General features: G+C 32.0%; 4 protein-coding genes and 1 long non-coding RNA gene across 6 annotated transcripts; 4 read left to right on the top strand and 1 right to left on the bottom strand.

Moving 5' to 3' along the window:
- The first annotated feature begins 806 nt into the window (after positions 1-806).
- On the top strand, positions 807-5270 carry LOC114414707. The gene is made up of 7 exons (XM_028379073.1): positions 807-1225; positions 1318-1406; positions 1500-1641; positions 3704-3799; positions 3919-4041; positions 4236-4498; positions 4672-5270. The coding sequence occupies exons 1-7, from the start codon at positions 1087-1089 to the stop codon at positions 4780-4782; spliced, it is 963 nt and encodes a 320-aa protein (XP_028234874.1). The 5' UTR covers positions 807-1086; the 3' UTR covers positions 4783-5270.
- A 1624-nt stretch (positions 5271-6894) lies between these two features.
- On the top strand, positions 6895-8206 carry LOC114414706. The gene is made up of 2 exons (XM_028379072.1): positions 6895-7166; positions 7457-8206. The coding sequence occupies exons 1-2, from the start codon at positions 6978-6980 to the stop codon at positions 7910-7912; spliced, it is 645 nt and encodes a 214-aa protein (XP_028234873.1). The 5' UTR covers positions 6895-6977; the 3' UTR covers positions 7913-8206.
- A 1136-nt stretch (positions 8207-9342) lies between these two features.
- On the top strand, positions 9343-11072 carry LOC114414705. 2 transcript variants are annotated; one of them, XR_003667252.1, is made up of 5 exons: positions 9343-9602; positions 9774-9867; positions 10128-10219; positions 10810-10882; positions 10979-11072. It is a non-coding gene; the product is annotated as an uncharacterized LOC114414705 (long non-coding RNA). The 2 variants fall into 2 exon arrangements; XR_003667253.1 differs by having other exon boundaries at positions 9357-9602; positions 9774-9818.
- A 5024-nt stretch (positions 11073-16096) lies between these two features.
- Positions 16097-17433, top strand: LOC114414704 (probable carboxylesterase 2). Its single transcript, XM_028379070.1, has one exon. The coding sequence runs from the start codon at positions 16200-16202 to the stop codon at positions 17178-17180; it is 981 nt and encodes a 326-aa protein (XP_028234871.1). The 5' UTR covers positions 16097-16199; the 3' UTR covers positions 17181-17433.
- A 3387-nt stretch (positions 17434-20820) lies between these two features.
- Positions 20821-24230, bottom strand: LOC114414003 (patatin-like protein 2). The gene is made up of 6 exons (XM_028378383.1): positions 23902-24230; positions 23330-23511; positions 22586-22934; positions 21812-22114; positions 21390-21565; positions 20821-21015 (listed from the first exon to the last, which is right to left on the bottom strand). The coding sequence occupies exons 1-6, from the start codon at positions 24040-24042 to the stop codon at positions 20922-20924; spliced, it is 1245 nt and encodes a 414-aa protein (XP_028234184.1). The 5' UTR covers positions 24043-24230; the 3' UTR covers positions 20821-20921.
- Positions 24231-26328: the final 2098 nt, after the last annotated feature.

Raw genomic sequence — 26328 nt, 5'->3', positions numbered from 1 at the left:
GAGAAAATCAAAATACAAACTATAAAAATTAAAAAGATCATTTTTAAACTAAAGGAATTAAAAGAAAATTAAAATATAAGTGATAGAGACTAAAAAAAATACTTTCAAATTATAAGAACTAAAAGATACGAATCATAAAATCATAGGGATCAACTTTTTTTCGTATTTTGAGAAAAAAATTGCTCATATAATTTTAACAAAAACTATTTTGTATCTTTAAGCATTTTCCTATAAATTTTAAGTAAGTTTAAATACGTTTTTAGTTTTTACAAGTTAATATTTTTTTATTTTTTTTAAGTTCGTATTTTAGTTTTATTTTCTGTTAATTTATATTTTTTTAAAATTTTTAATCATTATAAGATATTTTATTTATTTTTACTTGTTGTAAGTTTATTTTTTTAATTTTAATCTTTATAAGCCTAAACTATAGGAATTATAAATAAATAAAAATTAAAATCTTAAATACACTAAAATTATAAAAATATAAAGTTAATAAGACTAAAAATGACTAAAAAATATACATGAACTAAAATTTTTAAAAATATTAACTTATAAAAACTAAAATTAAAATAATAAACTTACATGCATAGAAAAAACACAAACTTAGAAATCAAATACATATTTAAGTTTGTTTCTTGTACATTATCACTCATGAAAAAACTATATGATTTTTATTTACTTTCCTACCAAGTAAAAAAAAATTGAAAATTAGGGCGCACGTTAGTCTAAAATGGGGTGCGCAGTATAGCATGACCACCATGAATAATAATCGTGGAATCACCGAAATGATTAGGTGTTCCGTCTAATTCCCACCTCAGACAAAAAGCGTACGATAGAACCAACCCAGGTTCGATGTCTCCATGGTCCATAGGCTGATCACATTCACCGCCGAAAACTACACAACCCCGAAAGCTAAATAAAAATAAAATCACCTTCGAATAGGAAAAGCAAATCTCAAATTGGTAGCGCAAGCTTGTCACTTGAGGTTTGCTTCGATTCTTCGATCTCAGATTAAAGTGTACGAAAGAAGAGGCTTTTCTAAACAAAAGAGGAAGCGTGCAATGGTGGGATGAAGAAGAGAGGAACATGGCGAGAGGCAAGTGGGTTTGTTCCTACAAGAAAACCACTCTTTTAGTTTGCTTCTTCAACATTGCTGTTGCTCTCTACGTTCTTCGCTCTCTCTATGCTTCTCTTTACATCTACTCCGGAAACGTTTCCCGCAACGGTAAGTTACTAACTAACACCAATCAATTTCCTCTCTATGTTTCCTTTTAACACTAATAATAACGGTTGCTGCATGAGGGTTTTCTTTTTCAGCTGCGTTGTATAGCCCAGATCAGATTCGGAAAATGGAGGAATCAATCCAAATCCGCTGGGAATTTAAACCTGTGGAGTTAATTAAGTGGGTAAGAACTTAGAGGTGTGAACCATTTGTATTGTATCTGCTTCCGTTAGTCACTTGCTGAAGTTAATGTTGTGAAATCGTTGTTCTAATATAGGTGAAGGCTTTAGAAGCGGAGTTTTCGAGTGAAACTGAGGCAGTTAAGTTGCCCTGGCATTTGAAACAGAACATAATTGATGAGATCTTGCAGAGACTAAGGAGCTTGAATTCCAGTAGAACAGATATTGCTATGGAACGAGGTAAATGTGAATGCATGTTTGTGAATTTTGCTGATAAGAATCTCTGTGAACATTGTTAAGCATCTTGTGTATTGATAACACTAGTTATTAAATATTGTGTTTACATTCAAGCTAAGCTGACATAGGATAAGATATGATTTGTATTGCTACTCTGGCATTTGGCTTTTCAGTAATAAAAATGCATTTTCCACCACCTTACCATAATTTTTAGCTTTGCAACCAACTGCAAGTGTTAGCCGTTGGGTGCTCACCTCATTACTATCACAAAAGTGCACCAACTGCTGGTTTTATAGCTGTGTCTAAGCTTTTATTCCTGATTGAGAGTTTGATGATAAGGAATTTCGTTTAAGTTCTTGCTGTTTTCTCATTAATCTAGATCAGTCCATATAATGTGTTAGGATCCAATTGTAAGGTATGAGGCTTGAGTCCCACACTGGAAGTATGAGATTTTAGTGTGGGGTTTATATGGTTTTGGGCTCTCCAACTACAGCAACTAATTTTTGTGGTGTGGCTCTCCAAGATTCTTATCAATTGGAATTAGAGCCTTCTGCCATGTCTCTCATCTGCAAACGAGCAGCGTGGGTGATGACGCTAGCATTGTAGTGTTCTTCTGGGACCTAGTAAAAGGGTTAGTGCACATCCAGCCCATGTGGGCGTCAAGGCTGTAGAGCATGGTGGGATGTAGGACTTGAATCCCACATTGGAAGTATGGGAATTCTGGTGTGGAGTTTGTAAGGCTTTAGGCTCTCCAACTACAACAAATAGCTTTTGTGGTGTGGCTCTCTAAGGTTCTTATCATGATGCATCTCTCTTTTGCTACAGGAATAAGTCCTTTGCTAAATTATAATTGTTTATGTTAATCAATGAGAGTGGAAGATTCTATTATAACTTTAGAGACAATAAGGAAGGAACTTGAAAATTGTTGCAGTTAATTTTAGCTGAGGAGAGATCAGTTTACACTTTACACTGATGTAAGACTTAACACACATCATCCTTCAATAACTTGTTAACATATGTAGAATATTAGTTTTGCCAATCCAACTGATAAATCATAACTGTATTTAATCACCTTAGTTGTTTGTGCCAATCTTTTAAAAATTAAGCAACAATAAGAATCTAATTGTACAGTTCTTAATTAAAAATATTTTGAAAGTAAATGTTACATTATTTTTTATTCATGCTAATGCGGTATCAAATAATTTTGAATTAATTTAAGATTTGTTGATATGTTCTATATGATAAAAACTTCCAATCCAAGGGTAGGGTTTGGGATATATTTATCCAGTAGAAAGTTATTGAAGGGGATAAGAGTGATTTTGACTGAATTGATCCCTCTGTCTGTGTATATTGAGTAAGAAGTGCAGACATTGACTGAGTTTTTAGTCACTCAAATTGAAAGTATGAAATGCTCATCGTATCCATATCCAGAGAGTAGAGAGAGAGAGAGAGAGAGAGAGAGAGATCAAGTAAATTACTTAACATTAGTTTGTATTTAATTGGTAAAATCTCTGAACATCACAATATCACATAACTTGGTATTTTAAATGTGTTATTTGTCATCCCGAATCATAGAGAGAGACCATCAGTTTGCCTTGTGTAATTTTAAATGTAAAGGGGGCTTACATTGTTTGAGATACTAATCAACAGCTTAAAATGTCTTGGTTGCATTGGGTGTATAATGTTTGGTTTATTCCTTTTCTCACCTGGGGAGGGGGATAAACTTTCCATCTGGAATTGTTTTATTTATGCTTTCATGATTTAATTGTCATTTTAAGGCATAGCTTAGATAAAGGTGACTTGTAACATAGCATGACCATTCTAGTGAAGATTAATATTGTACTGCATGACCATTTCTATAATGTGCTGAGGAAAAAGTTCATCCCAAGAATGAGGAGTCTAGTCCCCTGGTTTAATGAGTTACTATAAGCTACACTATTTTAGACATTAAATTTGGTGGTGTCATTTAAATGAAAAAATTTAAAGAATTTGGTAGTATTCCTAACTTATCTGTAACACAAGTTATTCTGCTCATTTTGGTGATATTACATTTTCAATAATACAGAAGTAGTTGAGAGTTGGCGCAAAGAAAAACTGGAAGAGGTCAAGTCAGCTCTTGTGAAGGGGACTTCCAATTCAACCATCCCCCATGAAGAAGCTGGTATGATCATTGATTTTCTGTTGTGTCTGTGACAGATTGTGTGATGCTTTTAGATAATGCTCTGCAAACTGGTAATGGATGCTTTACAAACCTTTCACACCTTGTATTCAACTTCCTAGGTATGCTAGTAAGAGCTTTGGAGTCTGATTGGGCTGTGCTCTGTGAAGAGATTGGCCTCTGGATACCTGCTCAAGTTTCTAATAAAGAACATGACGACAAACCTGAGGGTGCAGAGGAGTTTGGTAATATCAGTTTCTTCAGTCGTAATATCCATTTTCTTTTTCTATTGTAGTTTTCCCCTTATGCATCACTTGAGTGGTTTCCCGGAATCAGTGAACAATGCATTATGCATGATAGAATCTGGAAGTAGTGTGCATGTATATTGATTTCTTGCAGAAATTTATTCTTGGACTTACCAAGTATACATTCTCTCCAGAGGAGGAGGTCCTTCCTGGCAGACCCGTTTCACCCGAGTGCCATGCTGAACTGCACACAGATTATGATGGCGCCGCAGTAAGATGGGGTCTTACCTTCCACAAAGATAGTGCAGCTGATTGCTGTCAGGCTTGCTTGGACCATGCGAAACATGCCAAAGAAGGGGAAAAGAAATGCAATATATGGGTTTATTGCCCATCTGAGTTTGGGTGTCATTCTCCAGATATCTACCAGCACAAACATCAGGAATGTTGGCTGAAATATGTAAGAACTTCTCTATGTACTTGCATAATGGCTTTTGATACTTTTATTCTCTCTGTGGTCTGAGAAAATACTATTGAGTTTTATATTTTGTCTGGTTTGAAAATTTTCATCTTGTGATCATTTATCTTTCCTTCTCGCTGGCTAATATACTCTAATTGATATTTTGAATCCAGGCTGAGAAACCTCGACTAAATTTTAAGGATAAGTATCCTGAATCATATCGAAATTCACATCCTTCTGCACCAGTGATCGTTCCATGGGTCTCTGGAGTTATCAGTTCATGAGTCAAATAACCAAATACCAAATGTGACGAGATCAACCAGAGCTCCCTTGTAGACTACACAAGAGTGCAAAGCTAGCTTAGCAAAGCCTTTGCATGCTCGTGGATTATATACCATTGTTCTTCAACATGTTTTTTGTGTAAAAGAAATGAACTGGGGAGCAAAGAATTTTCCCTATGTTCATTTATGACTTGTTTTGGTCAAAATGCGGTTTTTGACAGACTCACCTCAGTGCCAAGGATTTTCCACCAAGGTCGGGTCTAACACTGAGGAAAGGTGACTTTTAACTGATGAGCATGTTGTTTTGTTGTAAGCTATCTGATAACATAATTCATTGTATCTGTGGGACTTAGAATCCTACTCATAGTATCATTCTTGTTCGTGATGTTGATGATAATCAATTCATCATCAATCTTCTCTGTCCGCTTCCCTTCCTTTTATCCATCATAATCATACCTACAATTATACATGTATAATAAAATGTTTATGTATGTCTCACTTAGTAGTTATATTACCCAGTTTATTTTGTCAACCCGATCCTCGAGATTTTCAACTTAAGATTGAAATACTACCAAGCAGAATATGTAATTAATAACTGTGGCTAGAACCATCAAAATGGGTTAGGATTGGACTAAAAAATTGTCATGTTTAAACCTTTTTTTTTCCAGCTGGAGTTAAATATGGTTCTTGAGCCTAGCCTACTTTTTTGTTTTCTACTTAGGTTTAGTTTGCAACTTACGCTGCTTAGGCTTAACTGTTCAACCGCCATTATTGCTATTCTAGAGTCTTGACTAACACGTGTCAAACATGAGTTTTGGCTGATCTCACCTTTTTATTTAACTCATAATACTTGCCAACTATAATGCATAAAAGAGGTGTTTTACATGGTGAGACTTTGAGAGACCCCCAATTACGCAAATGCACCCTACGCTTAATTATCGGGAAGGACTATATGCTTCAATAAGAGTGAATTAAGAAAAAAGAGGGAAGTGATTTATAAAAGATATGGTTTGACCAAGTGAAACTGGTATCCGAAGTCAAAAACTTATCCAATAATTTTCAGATAAAACAATTTTTCTGATTTTAAAATCAAATTATATTTATTTCTTCTTATTTATTCAATGTGAAACTTTTATTTAAAACTGTTAGAATACTCACAAAATGTTCAATACTTGATCGATTTAACTTCTAGTGGCAAACACTCAGAAGAAAACCATGAACTAAACTAGGAAACTGTATCCTCTCTGGCCCATATTTACGATTTGAAGCTCATAAATTGAGTTTCAAACTGCCCCCAAACCATCTAGGAAGACTAGGTTGACATGTTGAATAGAGTTAAGCTCAACACACTTTAAATAATTTAACTGGGTCTTCCAAATTTTACATGTGCATGATCGCAAAAAAAAAAAAAAAAAAAAAGACTACTTCGTGCACGTGAATCTGATCCCTAATTAGTTGTTTTGCAATGCAATGAATCAATTCTAGAAATAATTTTACTTTCTCTTTTCTTTTACTCGAAATCCTTTTTTATTACTACTAACATTTTTTTCTTAAGACATTTTTATAACATCTTTATACCATGTGAATGTGAGTCAATTTCAAGGCATACCATAAGGGGTCATTTTAGATTAACATGTCCCTAAGGTCTTGTCCCTTTCTGTGTTTTTTCCCGATATAACTTCATTTGGAGGATAACCAATACAATTAGATTTATCAAATAGCAGTATTTATTCGGTGGCACGTCCCGTTAACGATGACTTTAACTTAAAGTGTAACACTCATTAAGCACTATCTCTACGCTCAGAAATAAACAAATCCTTGAAGGTTACCTGGTGGAGACATTTCTTATGTGTACCACAGGCATACATAATACGTCCAAAACACAAAGACGTGTCACATGCCACGTTGTTATATATTGATCTGATGCCATTATTCCTAGCGCACATAAAAATTTTCCAACCAAAATTACTTAACCGTTGTCAAATAAACATTTGAATCCTAAATTGAATATTGTAGCCATTAGTTAAAATGTCTTTAAGCCATTTTAACTTTGTCTTTACCTTAAAGAACAGAAAACATTTTTAGTGCTCCCAGTACGCTGCTGGGCCACTATCAACGAAGCAGGTCAATTCGAACATCAAATCTACAGAATTTGATGGTTCCATGGATATATAAATGTGCTCCTATCTGACAAATTGATGATAATTAATTTCCACATGGGTGTGTTCTACCATGAAGAGCCACCAAACCATCCCAAGAGATGCAAATACCTTGTGGCAACTTTTATTAAGGAAGTTTTCTCCAGTTGCCAGAGTTTTGCAGCACGGCTTTCAACTTCAAGTTTTGAGGATGAGTACCCAGTGAGCGATTTTGACGAGGAACAAGAAGTAAGTATCTCCATCATAGAGCGTTAATAAAATTAATTTTATTTAAAATTAATTTTTTAAAGTTTTTATTCTAAAAATAAATTAGTTTTAAATTTTTTATTTAAAGCAAAAGTTATATTAAATTATTTTAATTCAAAATCAATTCTTTAATATGAGATCAACATTAAATTAATATTTTAATGTGATTTTTAAATACCAGTTAACCTGAACCAAAATCAGATTTTTAGACTCTTAATTTTTCACTTATGGAAGACCATCATGAATATTGTTCTTTTCATCTGCATCCCCAGTTGTTTATCTCAGCAGTGATAAGCCGAACCATGGAGAAACAGAAGCACAAGCCAAATGTGTTGAGACACAACTTTTCTTGGGTATACTCTCCAGCAACGAAAGAACTTTATTTCACTACTCAGGCAGTGGCACCACAAGAAAAGGTGGAGAGTGATCAAGAAAGTGATGAAGGAGAAGAGTTTCTGTCAGTTAAAAGTTATTTCTCACGCTGTTCAAGTTCGCCAAGTGGGGGGGAAGCATTCTATTCTGTGAAGACAAACCTTTCACGATGTTCAAGCTTGAACGAACTTGACTTGTCCAAATATAGGAGGCCCTCAGTGATTCAGGAGTTTTGTCATTGCGAGGGATGGCCTTTTGGTCTTTGCCGCAGAGCTGTGTTGCTTCCACCACTGCCCAAGTCACCTTCTGAGTCATGGTTGTCGCTTAAAATGCAACCAACTTCTAACAAACCATGAATATATTTGTTCACCTCTTATGCTACTTTATAAGATTATCTCAAGTAAAAATAGGTTAAACAACTTTATAAAAGATATGATTGGACCATCTTGAATTAAAGTATATGATTAATTACACTAATTATCTTTTATGAGGTTATTTAACCATTTTTTACTTGAGATAAGTTAGTACTTTTATTTTATCTTTGTTTTCAGGAACTGTAACTGCCACACAGAGTAATCAATATTGAAAGGCGGAAGCACAATGGTTTTTACTTTTTATAGGATTTTTTATAGATGATGGTTTTTTTTTCATATAGTTGTGCGTATTTAAAATGAAGAACTCTTATATTATTATTCCATAATAACACATGACAGTAGGTATGCTGTTTCCGAAAAAAAAAAATAATGACAGTAGGTATCAGTTTTCTGAGCTTTGTTATAACACGAAATTGTCAACAAAAATACGATGAACATTGTGTTGCAGTTCTGATATAAAAGGTGACACCGACCTACAAATTTAGACACGAACTATTTCTTTAAGAGTAATGTTATATCCTCCAATAAATCCTCATCCTACCACTTATAATAGTAAGTATTGAATAAAAAATAAATCATTTAATGTATTGAAAATATAAAATACATTTATTACTTAATTATCATAAAAGGCTAGTAGAAAGATTTGTTGGAGGATTTGGAATTATTTTTTCTTTAATCATTCTAATAACTGAATCAAGCAAATAGTACCTTCAATTAATTTCTTGGTATGTAAATAGATGATGGCGTCATTAGTACAATCATTAAAAGTTGTCATTTATCTCACAGCTAACAAAAATGCGGAAGGGGAAGCTGATTTCATAATGATGATACTGATAAACTATAGCATGGCATATACTTCAACTAATCACCTGTTAAACATTGGATATACTTTCTCCAATTAATAAATACACATACCTGTTAAACAAGCATGGTCATTTGTTTAGAATGAACTATAAAATATCAATAATATATTTCTCATATGCTTGACAAGAAATTACTTATATAAGCTTGGTTGCATCCATCGACAAAATTAGCCTACAGAAGGCTTGGTTGAATTCAGACCCGAAAGGTGGCTAGATAAAGAATTGAACTTTTCCATCCAAATTTTAAAAACTCAACATATATATATATATATATATTGTGTATTATATGAATATTTTTTAATTTGAGTAAAAAAATACATAACACTTTTTAAAATTGTCACTACTACACAAGTGTGATTCAACATCGTTGAATCTAAGTCGGTTATGAAATAATCGATGTAATATAGCTTGCGGTGGCAATTTTGAAATTAATACCAACTTTTTATAAAGCTTAACGACGGGTCTTGTAAACCGCTTTTGATACAAACATTACGAAGGCGGTTTTATAAAAACCGCCTTTGTTTGTTAGCCTATTACTACGGTTTTATACGAAAACCGCCTTTGTCTCATTTGTAGTTATTTTTATTAATTATTTATGCTTCAGTCTTGGTACGCGCATGCCCTTTCGCCCTTCACCCTTCACCTTGCCGTGACCTCCATACATCTCACTCTCGCCCTTCACCCTGCCCTGACCTCCACAAGCTCGTCGTGGACATTTCCCAACCTGTGCTCTGACCCGTCTCCGGTGAAGGGTAGGGTTTTTGTGAGAACGAAAACACCTAACCCTAATATTGTTGCTGCTCCAAGAGGTAAGGGTTGTGTTCAGATGCCTATACCCACAATGTTCAACATCCTTAGTTTTTCTTTTTTTTTCCCATTTTCTACTGAAAAATTCGATTTTGTTGTGTTAGAATAGTAGAGATTGTGAATTTGGGGATTTCGTGAAATGGGTTTTAATTTTGCTTTTTGTTTGATTGTAGTGGTGGGATTCGGAAAGAAGCGTGGACCAAACTCTATGTGTAGTGGTGGGATTCTATTTTGCTCATCTCTTACACCAGCAACACATTCCCCACAGTACGAAAACACATGATGTTTTAGTTGTTTGAATGTGTTAAGTTTTAGTTTGTGTTTAACTTGCTCTTGTTGGAAAAAAAATAAAAAAAAATAGGATTGTGCCTACAGTTTTGCTCTAATAAGACTAGGTGAGTGGGAAAAAAATAAAAAAATAGGACTATGTACCTTTATATCGCTTAGAACTTAGAACTCATTGTTCTTGCTGCTTACTTGTTGTCTCATTCTCTCTCTCACCCATTGTTGTTTTCTTTGATTTTTAGATGTCTCCATCAATGTCATTGAAACATGATCCTAATCCTTTGGGGAGCTGCTACTAATGCAGAAACTAGAGGAAGTTGGAAGCTCTGTCAAGGTAGGAAGTAAACATGAGATATAGTATTGTTATTTGCCAGCAGAAACAAGATATTTAATTGCCCTGAGATATAGTATTGTTATTTAAATGCAATAAAAAGAGAGGAAAGGGGAAAAGGAAAATTATTTACATGTATGTTTCTGGAGTTGGTTATATTCTTTTGGCTAACCTCCAGTAATTTTTTCTGAGTGATTCTGATCTTTGTAATTGGGGTTTATACCTATTTCTCTCTAATAAAATGTGTTGCTTTTATCAGTTATCTAGCAATTTAATCCATTATACTTTCACAGCATACAGAGTCATCATGTATAGTTAATAAAATACTTACAGTAACTACCATCTATTAGAGAGTTGGGAGACATAATGATTTTTCCTTACTTCAAGAGGGGGGAGAATTTAGGGAGACAGAGAGAGACACCACTTCTATAAACTTCTAATCAAGTTTTAAGTTGAATTATATAATGTTCATAAGGGTGTTAGTTTGTAATTTGGACTCTGTTAAATTCTTCTACTTGTTTATTAAGTATTATAAGGAGTGAGCTCTTGTCAAAGAACACTTTATTTGATGTGATGAGATCTTCAAATTGCAGGCTCGGATAAAGAAGATAATGCAAGCTGATGAGGATGTTGGAAAGATAGCACTCGCTGTGCCTGTTTTAGTTTGTGAGTTGCTTTGACTTACTCTGTTGTTAACTTCAGGCTGCTGGTTGTTTGTTTGTCATATACATGTTGTTGACATTGCTCTTGAATGCATTACAGCTAAAGCTCTAGAACTATTTTTGCAAGATCTTTGTGACCGCACTTATGAAATAACTCTTCAAAGAGGAGCAAAGACCATGAATTCATTGCATTTGTAAGTCTCTTATGTTATTATTACTTTTCTTCAATCTCCCATTTTAGTGATTTAGAACCAACTCTAGAACTTAGAATAATGCCTTTATAATTGACTTCTTTTAATATTCTTAGCTTTGATTTTAATCCTCACTTTCCCCTTTTCCATATGTCCAAGTTATAAATGGAAGCTAAATGTGAAACAGGAAAGTAGCCATTTTTTAGGTTTTAAAAAATTCTCAATAATGTAAATGAAGTATGAATGGCCAAACCTGATTAGAAGTGTTTATTTATGTTTAAAAGGTAATTTGCTTGTTAGGGTATGCATCCATGTGTGAAGTAGATTGTTAAACATTATTGGTATATCTTATTTGCACTGTCACTTCAACATAATTTTGTGTTGTGTGTTCTATCACTTGAATCTGAAGGAAACTATGAGATTGTTTGAAAACTTGCTTGGGAGTGAGCATGTCATCCATATCATATATAGAAACAGTGAAACAATATACAATGGGTTTCCCATAATTAGGGAAAGAATAAAAGATCTGCAAGATTTTCAGCCTAATTGGCTAATTATGTACAGAAAATAAAGGGGAATTAATTACTATGAAATCAAATATTGTAGCACAATCTCAGCTTATATCTGAAAATCTCAATGCAATGCTATCATAACCTCAACAATCCTATTGTAATCTCAATATTCCCCCCCAACTCGATGCTTATAATTCATATTCATCTATCTTGATACATATGATATCCTCTGTCCACAAAGAGATTTAGTGAAGATCTGCTGGTTAATCAATAGAATAGAACCAACAAATTGTGTAGTGACAGTCAATCTAAATGCACATGTGCAAGGATGCCTGATTATCACCTATGGTATTCATAGGGCCTACTTTACAAAATTTAGCTCTTGGAAGAGTTGCTTCAGCCCTATGAGTTCACATGTGATGAGTTCATCATATATGATGATAAATCATATTGTTTAATTTAATTATATGTGATATCCAGTCAATACAATAAGTAATACTATATAATAAAAATATGTTTGCTATTTTTTAACATAAAACACATTTGTATGTTGTTAATGGACACTTTATCTTCCTCAACATCTCTTCATATCTCTTCTTACCTTCAGATAATTTCCCCCCTTTAAAAATTGCCATCAGTAGCTTAAAAACCCTGTACGAGTTAGTTTTAGAAAGAGACCGTGAGGTAGTTATATGCAGATTAGAGTGAGGAGGGTATCAAACTTGTATCTGTGAATGATTGGGCTGATTTCTCATTTAACCTTACATGATGGAAAGTTAATAGATATGTAGTGATCTTGAAATTAATGTCTGCACTCATGTGTTGGACATAGTCAAGAGAGATTAGTGATTATTTAATCGTATTCAGCCTGTGCAATTTTCTATATTTGTTGGAACACAATAGCAAACAATGCATGTAACATAATATCATAAGAAATTAATGTAACCCACATGGACATGAATTCAGAAAAGTAAAAGTATACGCTTAACCTAACCTTTAATTCCTTAACTCATGTTCCTGTTTCAAGCTATGTTTATCTAGTTTATTGTATTTTTCAAGTTATGAACTTCATGGATGGGAAAGAGAGCTAGAGAGGGAACAATATGAAATATAATGCAGTACTAGATCTTAGAATTTGCAGGATTATGAAAAGTTTCATAATTCAACTTATGTTCTTCAACTTTTATAAAAAAAAAAAAACTATCTCGCTCTACTTCTCCAAAAGCTGAGATGTATAAATTAATTTTATCTGATTTGAGAAGTTTACTTCATTTTTCTTCTTCTTCCATAAGTGGTTATTAACAAGTTTATTTACAATTGTAAGAATTGTTTTTAGCTTATTAGTTATAGGTCTGATCACTCAGTTCCAACTGTAATACCTATATGTCATGCAGATGGGAGTGGATAGGTTGAGCCTTTTTGGTTGGTACCTGGTAGTTTGATTTTATAGTTTTGAGGATTCAATTTGGTGTGACTGATTTTTTTGTGAACTTTTTATGTTTCAGTAAATGCAACAACTTTAAGAAAGATTAGGTACTGGGTATCTTGTATTCCAACTCAATAAGATAGTGGGGAGGAAAGAGATATGCCCGTCGCTAGCAAAACCAGAAATATGCTTGAAGGTTTGGTAAAAGAAGGATCATTGAAATGGTTGCTTGGCAAGAAGAGTTACTTTGGTGAAGAATTTGAAGAGATGGAAAATTCTCCTTCTGCTGGGAAGAACTTTATACGAGAGCTCTCTCCTGTTGCAAACCTAGTTGTTCGTAGATGCTCAAAGTAAGTGCATTTTTGTACATCTTAGCATGTTTTCTTGGAAATTATTGCTTCATAATCAGTTTTCAATTTTCAGTCTTGTTGGATTTAGTTTATTTGGTATATTGGACCTTTCACTCCTTTTTGTTTGACACAATGGGTCATACTTTTGATTGGAAATTCAACTGTAATATAAAACAAATAATGCAGAATCCTTAGGACCTCTTCAAGTGATCTTCTGGAGAGCTTCAATCAAGAGGCTTCTGATTCTATGAAGCATCCATCACGATATGCGAGGAACTTTTTGGAATATTGTTGTTTCAAAACCCGGTTAGGACTTATCTTCGAAGACCATGGAAGCAATATTCAAGAACAATTTTAATGAAGACTTATCTTGATGGCTTTATCAATCCTCAAGGTTCGATGGAATGGAGTGGTAACTTTGCATTGAACACACTTTATTATGCAGAGTACATTGAACAGCTACAAGTTCTTTTTTCCTTTTGGCTTCAAGCTTGACTGGTCTTTAACTCAAGAAGAAAAAAATGCTTTAATATTTACCTTGTTGATCATTTTATCCAGCATATACTTTTCACTTTTTATCAATTAGTAGGCCATTTTGATTCCTGTATACAATTTGTATTTTATTCTTTAGTGTTGACTCTTGACTCATTTTTTTTATTCTAATTGTTGTTTCTCCATTATACTTCTGCTTTTTAAAAATTCTCATAGATACATTAATTAAAAAAAAAAGCCAATGCAATACCTTAAAAAAAAAGGCAAAAAAAAAAGTCAAGCAAAAAATAAATAAAAAAAGATTAAAAAAAAAGCAATACTACGACGGTTATTGTATAACCGTCTTAGTATGTTACACCTACTACGCCGGTTATTTTATAACCGGCATAAAAATTCATTTTCGCATGTCATATACAACGACGGTTCGTGGCAACCGTCATAAAATACGTATACATACAAGGACGGTTTTATGGCAACCGTCGTAAACCGCATATACATACAAAGACGGTTTTATGGCAACCGTCGTAAAACGCGTATACATATAAGGACGGTTTTATGGCAACCGTCGTAAAAAATATTATTTACAACGACGGTTTAGAAGACCATCTTTAAAATACTTGCACCTTTTACGACGGCGGCTATTACGACGGTTCAAAACTGACGTTAAAATAATTACTTAACCGACTTAAAATGTCGTTTTTGCAGTAGTGTGTGAAGATATATATAATTTAATTAAATGAGTAAAAGTCTATGTAATTTAAATTTAAGGAGAAAAGAATAACCGTTTCAAAAAAAATAAAAAATAGAGCATAAATACTTAACTTTCTAGATAAAAATTTAAATTAAAAATAATTAAATTGAGATTTAAAGAAACAAAACAGAATTTTAAGGTAAAAGAAATATTAAAAAATAATTAACAACTTTTAAAATTAAAAAACATATAAAAGAAGCATTAAATAATAATAAAAGTGTTTTGAGGAGAAAAAGAAAAGGAAATTAATATTATTGCATTAAAAATAAGAATTTAAATTCATAAAATAAGAGTTTTTTTTGTGTGCAATTTATAACATAAGAGTTTATTCGGAGACTTGGAGTATTGCCAACATTGTTTTTGCAGAATTTACTTTATATATAAAATAATTGTCATTTCTTCTTATTTCGTTTTTTTTTTCAAAATTTATTCGTTTCCGCTCTTTAATATGATGTCTGTTAGGTGAGCGTATGGAATTATGCATTAGTATAACCATTAACCAGATTCATGAATCACGAGTCTATAGAAAAATAAAATGCATCAAATGATCAAATATTTTGTGACTTACATCATCACGCTCAGACAGCCCATGGATCAATGATGGGCCTACCTTCCGGCGAATAAGAAGAGGGGCTACGATTCCATTCATTAAACAAATTAAGCATGCCTAATCAATCTTTCTAATAGCTTTTAGGATATATTTTGTTCCTGTCTCCTTATGTTGAATAAAATTTACTTGACATTTCTTTATCCTATACTATTTTTTTATAATTTATAGAATAGTATAATATTGTATATTCTTCTCATTAATTTAATTTTCCCCTAATCTATTTCGTAGTTAATTAATTAGATAGACTAAAGAAAGTTAAAGTGATGTGAAAAAATAATGAGATTGTCCCAACTTTTATAGCTTCAATAATGCCTATGCATAATCAATCATGCAATACACTCTGTTATTTGTTTCTAATTAATTATTTAAATGATTTGAATAAGAGTTGTTTTAAATTAATAATAAAACGCGGAACATGATAGAAAAAACAAAAAACCTCTTTGGTCTTTTTTTTTTTTTTCCTACTCCATGAGAACAGATATTGATTTATTTTATGGTATTAATTTATATTTTTAATTTGCATTCTTATAAATATTAAAAATATATAAATAATAAAATATTATTATCCTTTTCTTATTTATAAGATCAAATTTTTAAAATTTGTTCGTTCTTTTATATAAAATTTAATTTATATTATCTTATGCATTAATTATTTTTAAACTAAAAATACTTCTAATTAAATAAGAAAAACATTATATTAATATGTATTTAGAAAAATAAATATTAAAGATAATGATATTTTTTTAAAAAATATATAAATTTATTATTATCAACAAAATTAACTATTTTTTAATATTAATGAATTAAATAAGTTATGGTGTGATGCATTGAAAACAACCACAACAATTGACAGCTTACTAGTTGAAATTGTAAAACCATTTGCACTATTCACTCCAAGAAAAAAGATCAATGGTATGAGGTTGTAAACATAAAATTGGTTGTTGTCTAGTGCGAGTGGACACTGCGGTACAGAGAGAGGCAAGTCCCACATGGATGTTCCAAACAGCCCGGAAATCTCGGTTGATGTTCCTCCTTACCTTCGAGTGCACAAAGACAGCACGGTCGAGAGAATTGCCGGCACCCAAGTCGTTCCCGCAGGCCTCGATTCCGACACCAACGTTGTCTCCAAAGACATCCTCGTCGTCCCCGAAACCGGCGTCACTGGCAGGCTCTACCGTCCCAATTCCACCCCGCCAACCGCCAATAAGCTCCCTTTACTTGTCTACTTCCACGGCGGCGCCTTCTGCATCTCCTCCGCCTCCGATCCTCTCTACCACACCTCTCTCAACAACCTCGTCGCCGAGGCCAACGTTGTCGCTCTCTCCGTCAATTACAGGCTCGCGCCAGAACACCCTCTTCCCACCGCGTACCAAGACTCTTGGTCCGCGATTCAATGGGTCGCTGACGCCTCTCGTGCTAAACAACACCACCAAGAAGATTGGATCAGGGACAACGTTGACTTTGACAGAGTCTTCCTAGCAGGGGACAGCGCAGGTGCCAACCTGGGACACTACATGGCCTTAAAATTGAATAATAATTTTCCAACAAATGATGGTTTCGATTTCAAGGTTGCGGGTCTTATCATGGTGAACCCTTATTTCTGGGGAAAGGAAGCAATTGGAGTGGAGATTACTGATCCGGAGAGGAAGAAGATGGTGGATAAGTGGTGGAGTTTTGTTTGTCCTTCGGATAAAGGGAACGATGACCCTTTGATTAACCCCTTTGTGGAGGAGGCTCCGGGTATTGAAGGGGTTGCTTGCGATAGGGTTCTTGTTACTGTTGCGGAGAAAGACATACTGAGGGAAAGGGGGAAGCTTTATCACAAAATGTTGAGCAACAGTGACTGGAGAGGAACTGCTGAGTTCCACGAGACTCCAGGGGAGGATCATGTGTTTCACATCTTCAACCCCGACTGCGAGCAAGCAAAGAGTTTGATTAAACGCATTGCTCATTTCATTAATGAACATTGAATGTTTACTGTCATTTTGTTCTTTTTTCCTGTGTTGTGTTATGTGTGGATCCATTAATAAAATTCAACAAAGATTGGGAAGCCTCTTCTTTTAATGTATTTCACTGTTGGAAATCCATACAACTTGTTTTCTTTCCCTGTTTATAATTACTGTCATGTGTTTTATTAATTACTATCTGACAGTGTTGTAATTTCTATAAAATAAATTTGTATGTGGGCTTCGTGCTTTGTTAATGTTATTATCCGTTCTTCAATTTTCTCCCCAGGTTGTAAATTCTAGTATAGAAAGAATCATAGTGGCATGCAGCTCGGTCTTTCATTTCTATTATCTAGTTTACACGTTATGAAGCAAAAAAAAAAAATTTCTGTTAACATGTCAAAAGTGCCAGGGAAATTAGGAATCATTTCCAGTCAAAAAAGAACATAAGACATGCGTGACATAAGCCCACAATATCCCTGTTTGAAACGGAGAGGCAGAAAAGCCAGAAAGTAACAGAGCCAATTGGAAGACTATATTTCTACATTTTACTAAATACATATGAGAATTGAGAAGAATGTCATACTGAGCACAAGCATCTTATCAATGTGTGCTTTCGATATACATTTGTAAAATTAATTAATTTTGAACTAACGTGACTTTATACAATTGATTTTAAGTAAACATGGGTTTATAGTAACATAACTTCTGTTTAGATAACAAATATTCAAAAATTGGTTTTGTCACACAGTATTATTTGAAAACTTATAATCAACATTAATTGTGTATATAATTACCAATTGTGTTTTATCTTGCTTAACTACAATAACAATATTAAATAGAGGTATACTTATAACAAACCATATGATTCAAGTTAAGAGTGATGCAAAAATTACTTCCAAGTGCTTGAATGAGATTTGAGTTCACAATTTAGAATTACGTTTCTAACACATCCAAACATCTTGTTTAATGCAAAAATCATGTTTAACCAATCATAAACTCAAATCATGTCTTACAAACAGTAATCTAAACATGCAACAAAGATACAGGTGAAGCAGAAGCAATCTCAAACATGGATTCATAAAGGTAGCTCTTTACTGGGGTTAGAGTTAATTTTGACTAAAAAATAATATAAGAAGTAAAAAATTAGAAAGTGAAATTATTAGATAATTTAAGAACACATGTGTGTATATGACTATAGTTCCAACCAATCTCTACTTGGTATAAATCTATGTTTTTTAATTTACAAAATAATAATAATAATACTAAATCATGTGTCACGTTGATATTAGTAGAGACAGAGGTAGTCCTATACCATGTAATCATTTATGCTTTAACAAATTTTATTATTAATTAAAATTTATTGGAAATCATAGATTTTTGTAGATTTTATTTCTTATGTTATGACTATTTTTTATAATTTTTTAATTTTTACTATATTTTAATTAATAATAAAGTGTTTTACAGAAAATGTATAACTAATATTTATTTTAAAAAATTAATTATGTTAAGTTTTGTCTGAAATTTTTATAAGGGTCAGAGCTTTTTTGGCACAGTAATAAGAGCTAGAGTGGGTCAGGAGAAGAGAATAGAACATAAGAATATTGCTAGATGGTACCACTTAGTTGTCAACTAACACAACAATGTGTTTGAAAGTGTGTCTTTAAATTATGTTAACGCAGAAGTTTTGTGTTGTAGCGTATAGTAAACTCACGTTTTTTTTATTGTTTAAACAAAAGTTCAAACACCCATTTAAGGTACAAAAGCTAAACAATAATGCATCGTGATTTCCATCAATTAGTATAATGGAGTAATGATGTCGGTTAAAGTCATGGATCAGGATTTAGGACCTAAAATAGGGACAAGAACAAAAGTCAAGATAAACTCATAAAAAAAGATAGTTAAAACAGTGCAAAAGCTATGCTTTAGAATGGAATTTGCACAAACCTTACCTCGATTTAGATAGATACAGTTTACTCAGATGGCTAGGTCGAAATTGTCTGTCGTGTTTCCTAGCCAACACCATAGTTTGTTGATGATTATAATCAACAGAAAATTAAGCATCAACATTACCTTGCTTTTAATATAACACTGAATGTATAGGTTCCACAACCACAGATCTTTGATTTAAAGCCTCATAACTCTGCATTAATACACAAAAGAAACAAGCAGATTATACATAAGATTAGTACCACATTGTTTGAACGAAGAGTTGCCATTTATCTGTAGACTGTAACGCTGATCACTGAGGCCCTACTAGGATATCCACTGATCATGACGTGACGTGTCAAATAAAATGTCATGGAATAGATAAAATTGTAATCATTATTTAAATATTCTTTGATAAAAGTGAAGAACTATTTTAATTTTTTATTCCATCATTTGAGAAAAAAAAGGAAGCAAATTAGAAATTAAACAATTAGTTAAGTTATTTAATTATCACAAAATCTTAAACAATTTCAAAAAGGACAATTAATTTCATTTTATTCCTTGGCTTGCATTCTATTCATTTACTCCTACCATCTTTTCGTCAAGGAAATTATAATTATGCATCTTATTTCAAACTAGATTGAGATGGAGAAAACAGAGATACAAAGAAAAAAATATATAATAACTAATAAGTGAGATGATGAAAAAAAAAAGAAAAAAAAATAGAAAGGACACAAGATGGAATTGATTTTATTTTATTTTTATAAAAAAAGGTAAGTAAATCTTTATAATTATCCTTTCATGGATACAACTATATCATAATTCTAAACTAAAAAACAAAGTATAATAGCAATGAAGGTTAAACTTAAATCTTTATGCGTCTATTTCAAATTTTCAACCCATCATTACTGGACTTACCTTAGTGGATTAAAAAAAATTACATAATTTGAGACAACATTTCCAAGAGGAAGGAAAATAAAAGAGAATAAGAAATAAAATAAGAAGGCATTGGAACTATTTGAGCATATCTTTTCGAGCATCTTAACTCTGAAAAACGTGAATAACGATTTTTATTGTATGTGTTAATATTACAGTTACGTTAATACAGCCCATTAAGAGCCCGTATTAACAAGTTCAATCCTCAGAATAATAGCCCAAAATATCTTGTTACAACTTACAACTCAAATAATTTTTTACTTTTGCTATTCACTTCTCAACTTACTAAGTACGCCCCCTTTTTTATATTTTTTATCGTAAAAAAATATAATTTTGTATAAAAATAACAGAATCCCTATCTATTTCTGTATCTGCCTTCATTACTTTTTTATCCTCTATCTTCATTATTCTTTGAATCCTAATTTTGCAGTCATCTTTATTATTCTTTAAATCTAATTTTACACAGCATATTCATTATTCGTTAAAACCTTCAAATCTATTTTTTCTCCTATTTTATCAAATGGAACATGTATTGGTTCAAATGTTTTGGATTTGTAAGGTCAGATTTTGAATAATTATCATTATAATTATAATGATAATGACTACTAAATATATTTTTAATGTTAAAATAGTTATCTATATTAATTGTTGGTCCTTGAACTCCACATTCAAGATTTCTAATGCACCATATAATAAGAGACAAGTTTTACTATTACAACAGTTGGATATAATTTTGATTCAATTTATTCTGATTTTTTTTACCACCGATATATGTTAATTTATAATTTTGCTTGTAAAAGAAGAATTTATAATTTTTCTTACAAAATATACATGAAATCGACAATTAATTTTATTGATTAGAAGAACACTCAAACGTATAGCTAGCTTGAGAAAGGAAACTCAGAATTCACGAGCAAAGTAGCTTGGGACCTTCTTAGTGTGAGGGGATTTTGATTCTCGGAGCCTCCTCTCTTGCGAAAGTATTTTCGCAAACCTACAAAGATTAACAACAATATTAGCTTTACTTATATGTATAATATAAGTCTGGCAAAGAATATGAATGTGGTAGCTTTTACGAAGATTTCTTTGCTGGCATATATTTGTTGGGATTATTTATGTGAGTTGCTAAGTTTTCATTTTGGACAGGATCTTCATCATGTATTTTGCTATTTGTCTTGGGTTGAAGTGTTAGGAATTAATTAAAACTCCGGGTATCTCTAGCCTAAGTGATACATGCATCATGCATTCTTTCTCATGGCTTTATTTTCATATTTTAAAAAAAAAATCTGATTTCAAAAAAATAAATAGTGATAATAACTAAAGTACATTAGGCATAATCATTGAATGACCCATCAATTATAACCTTACCTTTTGAGAGCATTTTCATTGGTCTCCCCATTTCCTACCGATTCAAACAGACCATCCTCCAAATTGATCTGAGATACTGGTTTCTTCAACAACCTCTCACCAATTTGGCTAAGTTTTTCCAAATTCTCTTTTGTGGCAATATCAACTGAAGAGTCTGTACCGGTCAATGTATCATCCTGCACGTTGATTGAATTTCCCAAATTAAAGGAAAAAAGTTATTATTTTTCTTTTTTTTAGTACCGAAATTGAAAGCCCACGATAAAATAACAAGTATAATACTAAAAAAATTTATAATTTTTAATAAATTTTGACCAGTATCAGAAAACATATATGTTAAAAAATGTATTAAAAAAGAAACTCACTAACATTTCTCTTCTAAATAAACATAAAGGAGAAATAATATTAGAGTTATAGCTAATTACCTGTATCCGAAGGTAATTATTTTCTGAATGCAGTGCTTGAGTGACGGTAGCAAGATGAAAATCAACCATATCTGCGCTGGACTGAGTAAACACATCGATTAAGGGAGTAGAACCAGAATTGGTTAACCAATCCAACAGACCCCATTTTGCTGCCATTTGTGCATTGAATTTCTGTTCATTCTTAGGGGTTCCAGTGCCTAGAGAGATTATCAGGAAACGACCATATTCCATTGGCTTGATGGAAAAGAAGTCCGGATTTTCATTAATTATCTGCTTTGTTACTTGATTCATCGCCACTAAAGTCTGGATCACGAGAAGTCCCAAAACCAAATAATTATTGATGCTTACAATACATATATATTACTAAATAGTTTAAATAATTATATGATGTTTTTAAAATTCATTTTTACTTAATTTAAAAAAAAATAGAGACTAAAATTTGAATATTTATTCCTAAATACAATTTCATAAAAAAAGTTTAAATAAGTTTTTCGACCTCTAATTTATTTTTCTAATTCAATTTGTTAATTTGATTTTTTTTATTCATTTTCATTCTTTAATTTTTAAAATCAATTTAATTTGATGGTACTATTAAATTAAATTAATGGTATTAAAAAATTATATTCTATGACAATTTAAAATTATTATTAAATAATTTTAAATCATTAAAGTAAAAAAATAATAAAGAATTAAATCAAACCTAATTAACAATTTAAAAGATTAAAAAAATTAATTTAACCTAAAAATACTAGTTAAAGAGTTATTTGTAAGTACCGGATTATTAGCACAAACGCCACCATCAATAAGGTTGAATTCGTGCGTGTTTCCTTGTGAATCTTGGTTCTTGAAGTGGTAGGCTGGAAGATAAGTAGGTGCGGCAGAAGTGCTGATGCATATGTCAGAGAGTCGAGCATCCAAGCAAGGAGACCTCTTGATTTGGTAAGAGGAGAAAATGATTGGTTGCAATGTCTTTATGTCAAACGTGGGAATCACTATATTCGTCAGCGTTTCATGCAAACGTGTCTGCCCTAGTTTCTCTCTCACCACTTCTTTAAGGTATTTTCCATCGTATTTTGGTCCTCCCAACGATCCCAGCAACTTTCCTACCGATCCCCACAAGCCACTGTGTTCAATGAGTACAAGTTAAACTATAATATATGGTGTATTTTGTAAAGAATTATATTTATTGTTAAGGTAAAATCCTAACATTTATAATTTTATATAGTCTATAATTTTACAACTTTCCTTTATATTTCATTTTTCTTTCTTTCTAGTTTACTATTTCTTATCTTCCCCTCTATCTTTATTATACAAAATTTGTACAGATACAATATTTTCTCATTTGTAAATATACATATATTATCAAGAGATTTTCTATTGTGTGTGAATATCGACACGTGATAAAAAGTTAAAATTTGTCAATAATTTACTGTTATTAAAGGGATGAGGATATATGTCTATGATTAATAAAAATTCTTTTGTTCGATAAAAAAAAAAAAGAGTATACAATTAACATACCTGTGTTGTGGGAAAATCTTTGGGCAATGTTCCAAGTAAAAGGGCTTGATATCCTTGGCTGCAAATAGAGGACGCTGATTATCATTTGGAGCACTTAGCATAGCTGTTACAATACCACCTGTGCTTGTTCCAGCAATCACATCAAAATAGTCTGCAAGCCTTGCATCCTCACCGTCCAACTCCTGCATGTATATATAAATCGTTAATTGTTAACAGACTACATTAAGTTATATAATTAACATATAAGATATATAATGTGGTTTATATATCCTTGATTCTTGTTGGTTTTCTTTCCATGAATGTATAGAAAGGAAAATGCTAATTATCACAATGCTTTGTTTTTAATTATTTTTAAGAAACTGATGGTGTAGAAAAGAATTGCTGTTTGATATATTTGGTTTTAAATATCCATTTTTACTTCAAACAATTTTTAATTTGGTTTAATGCATGCCTCTCTTTTTTTTAATACATGCCAAAAAACTGCGCATGTATATATGGTAACTCAAAGCCCTTAAACATAATTAGAATTTAGATAGACACACACACATCAATGTAAATAGATGCATATAGACCTGAAGTTGGGCTTCAAGGAAAGCAAGAATAGTTGCGGGGATAATGCCCCTGATACCACCTCCGTCGATGCTGAGAATAGTGACTAAATTTCCATAGGTTGGAGGCTGAATCTGTAGAAGGGATGACAATGTTCTCTCCATATATATAAATCACAAAGTTACTTCACTGAATATTTGGAAAGTTGAAAGTTCGTCTGTATATGCTTGATTCAGTTTTTGTTTTATTTTTTCCAAGGTGAAACCAAAGAAAAGCCGAAAGCTTATGAATTGTTTGCACAGTGGAAAACTTGCAATTACAGAGGAATTGAAGAGTGTCAATGAAGGCTAGATTGTAGATTCTAAGTTTTTCGATATTGTTTGATGGCTTTCCTTAAGGTCCTATATATAGGGGAATTTTGATGTCATGCGTGCAAAGGCCAAAGGCTATAGTTGATGTTCAGTATCTGGCTCGGTAAAAGTGTTGAATGTCTCCAATCCAAACCATGTCAATTAAGGTCCCGAGTTGAATATTCTATGGTCCAAACTTTGTCTTAATGAGTTAGAGACTTGCATGCATTTTCCGTAGACTTTTGCATGCATTTAATTTCCTGTTGATCGACGACAAATAAAGGACTACTATTATCCCACGAATAATTTCCACGAATGTGGTGTTAGAAAAATAATTAGGAAATTAAAATTACAAACATAGAAGTATAATTATTTCACATATAATTAGTACACAAATAATTCTTATAACAATATTTAAAAATAAATAAAATAATAAAGGAGAATTTAGAAAAGTTTGAGTTAAAACACACTATGCATTATTCTTAAAGAGAAACTTGCACATTGATCGAATAAATTAATATGCATCTATCTATCTCTCAAAATATGAGAATCCGTTAATTCAACGAATCCCAAATCAAAAAAATATTATGCTCCAAAACATATAATTATAATAATATAATATAATTTTATAAAAAAAGGAAAATAGACAAAGGATATTTTGATGTATATGTGCCTATTCATTTTTTATTAGTATTCCGTGAGAGAGAGAAAATTATATATAAAAATCTCCAACTGATCAAAAGATTAAAGACTTAGTCAAACACAATTTCTAAAAAAGTAGGAATAAATAGATAAGAAATAGTTTTTATCTTAAAAAAAACTGATTAAGAAAAAAAATATTTATTTTAAATTATACAAAAATATTTTTGAAACATGTGTTTCACAAATGAGTTTGATATCGTAGCATTTGGCTTCTCCTCACTTAAAATCTAACAATTGAATGATCTCTTGTACATCAATTTTAATTTCTAAGAAAAAGCTTTAGTGACACATCCCTATGCTACTTTTTTTTTAGTAATTTGAAAATACTGTGTTTAATAGAAGGAAAATGGATGAAAAAAAAAGTGTGTTTGATAACAGGAAAATGAGAGAGGAGAGAAATAAATTAAAAAACATGGCATTCACTAATTATTTTCACTCTATTTTATCTATATGTTTTCTTCATTATTTTTATTTCTCTTTAAACCAAAACCTTGTCTTTTATTTTTCACTTTATTTTTTACTCATTTCCATTTAGCTTTTCTATTTTCATCAACCCAATTTTGTTTTACTCTACCAAATGATAAGTACAAGCAAATTACCCCAGTGCATGTGACATATGCCATGTTTAATGTGCTGGACACGCAACCGGAACATTAGATTAGATGGCTTCGCGAGCTACATATTTAGGCAACCGAACGAAGATTATGAAGGCCGAACGAGTACATAATTTTAATGCATTGGTCAGAAACTTAATCTGTCCAACGTTCTTAAAAAGCAATAAATATAATAGTTGATCTTCCATTTTTTGAACCTTCATGGAAGTTGGAACTGATCTTCGTACATAAAAGATCATGCTGGTTGTTTTTGGGTCAATGAACTATAATGCATTAATCCTGACGCTACGAAGGATTCTTCTAATCTAAAATAGGAGCTTTTGAATTCAACAATGAGAAAGTTAAAGCATTAAAGAGAAATTTATTGATAAATCAATTGATAATTTGATCGTACTGGTCCAGTTTAGCCAGGTAGATGTGGTGATGTGTATACGGAACTGTGTTGCATTTTCACCTTCTGGTTCATATATAATTCATATTCCAGTATTCCTCTTCTGTTTGTATTAAACTTTGGTGAAGTTGTTTTTGTTTTTTGGTAGAATAAAGTTAATTTTAATAGAATTAATTAAATATAATTAAAGTATGCATCTAAATTAATTTTAGTAATAAATTTTACGTTAAGTATAATGGATCCGTATTGTAAAATTGATTTTAGGTAACAAAACAAGCACTCCATCGCTTGGGTCTTTTAAGTAGGAATTGCTTTGTGGTATGACTTTATTTGCACTCAATGGGTTAGAGCTAGCACATGTATGTTAGGTTGTCTGATGTCAGAAATTTTCTT

Source organism: Glycine soja, chromosome 6 (genome assembly GCF_004193775.1).
Source record: "Glycine soja cultivar W05 chromosome 6, ASM419377v2, whole genome shotgun sequence".
NCBI lineage: Eukaryota > Viridiplantae > Streptophyta > Magnoliopsida > Fabales > Fabaceae > Glycine > Glycine soja.
This window is presented reverse-complemented; position numbering and strand designations above follow the sequence as displayed.

Excerpts from the sequence above, each read along its gene's own strand:
- LOC114414707 (XM_028379073.1), top strand. The coding sequence starts at position 1,087 with ATGGCGAGAGGCAAGTGGGTTTGTTCCTACAAGAAAACCACTCTTTTA. Across the intron at positions 1,407-1,499 it reads CTGTGGAGTTAATTAAGTGG|GTGAAGGCTTTAGAAGCGGA; the intron begins GTAAGAACTTAG and ends GTTCTAATATAG. Across the intron at positions 3,800-3,918 it reads CATCCCCCATGAAGAAGCTG|GTATGCTAGTAAGAGCTTTG; the intron begins GTATGATCATTG and ends TCAACTTCCTAG.
- LOC114414706 (XM_028379072.1), top strand. The coding sequence starts at position 6,978 with ATGATAATTAATTTCCACATGGGTGTGTTCTACCATGAAGAGCCACCA. Across the intron at positions 7,167-7,456 it reads ATTTTGACGAGGAACAAGAA|TTGTTTATCTCAGCAGTGAT; the intron begins GTAAGTATCTCC and ends CTGCATCCCCAG.
- LOC114414704 (XM_028379070.1), top strand. The coding sequence starts at position 16,200 with ATGGATGTTCCAAACAGCCCGGAAATCTCGGTTGATGTTCCTCCTTAC.
- LOC114414003 (XM_028378383.1), bottom strand. The coding sequence starts at position 24,042 with ATGGAGAGAACATTGTCATCCCTTCTACAGATTCAGCCTCCAACCTAT. Across the intron at positions 22,115-22,585 it reads GCGTTTGTGCTAATAATCCG|ACTTTAGTGGCGATGAATCA; the intron begins GTACTTACAAAT and ends CTCGTGATCCAG. Across the intron at positions 21,566-21,811 it reads ATAATTACCTTCGGATACAG|GATGATACATTGACCGGTAC; the intron begins GTAATTAGCTAT and ends ATCAACGTGCAG.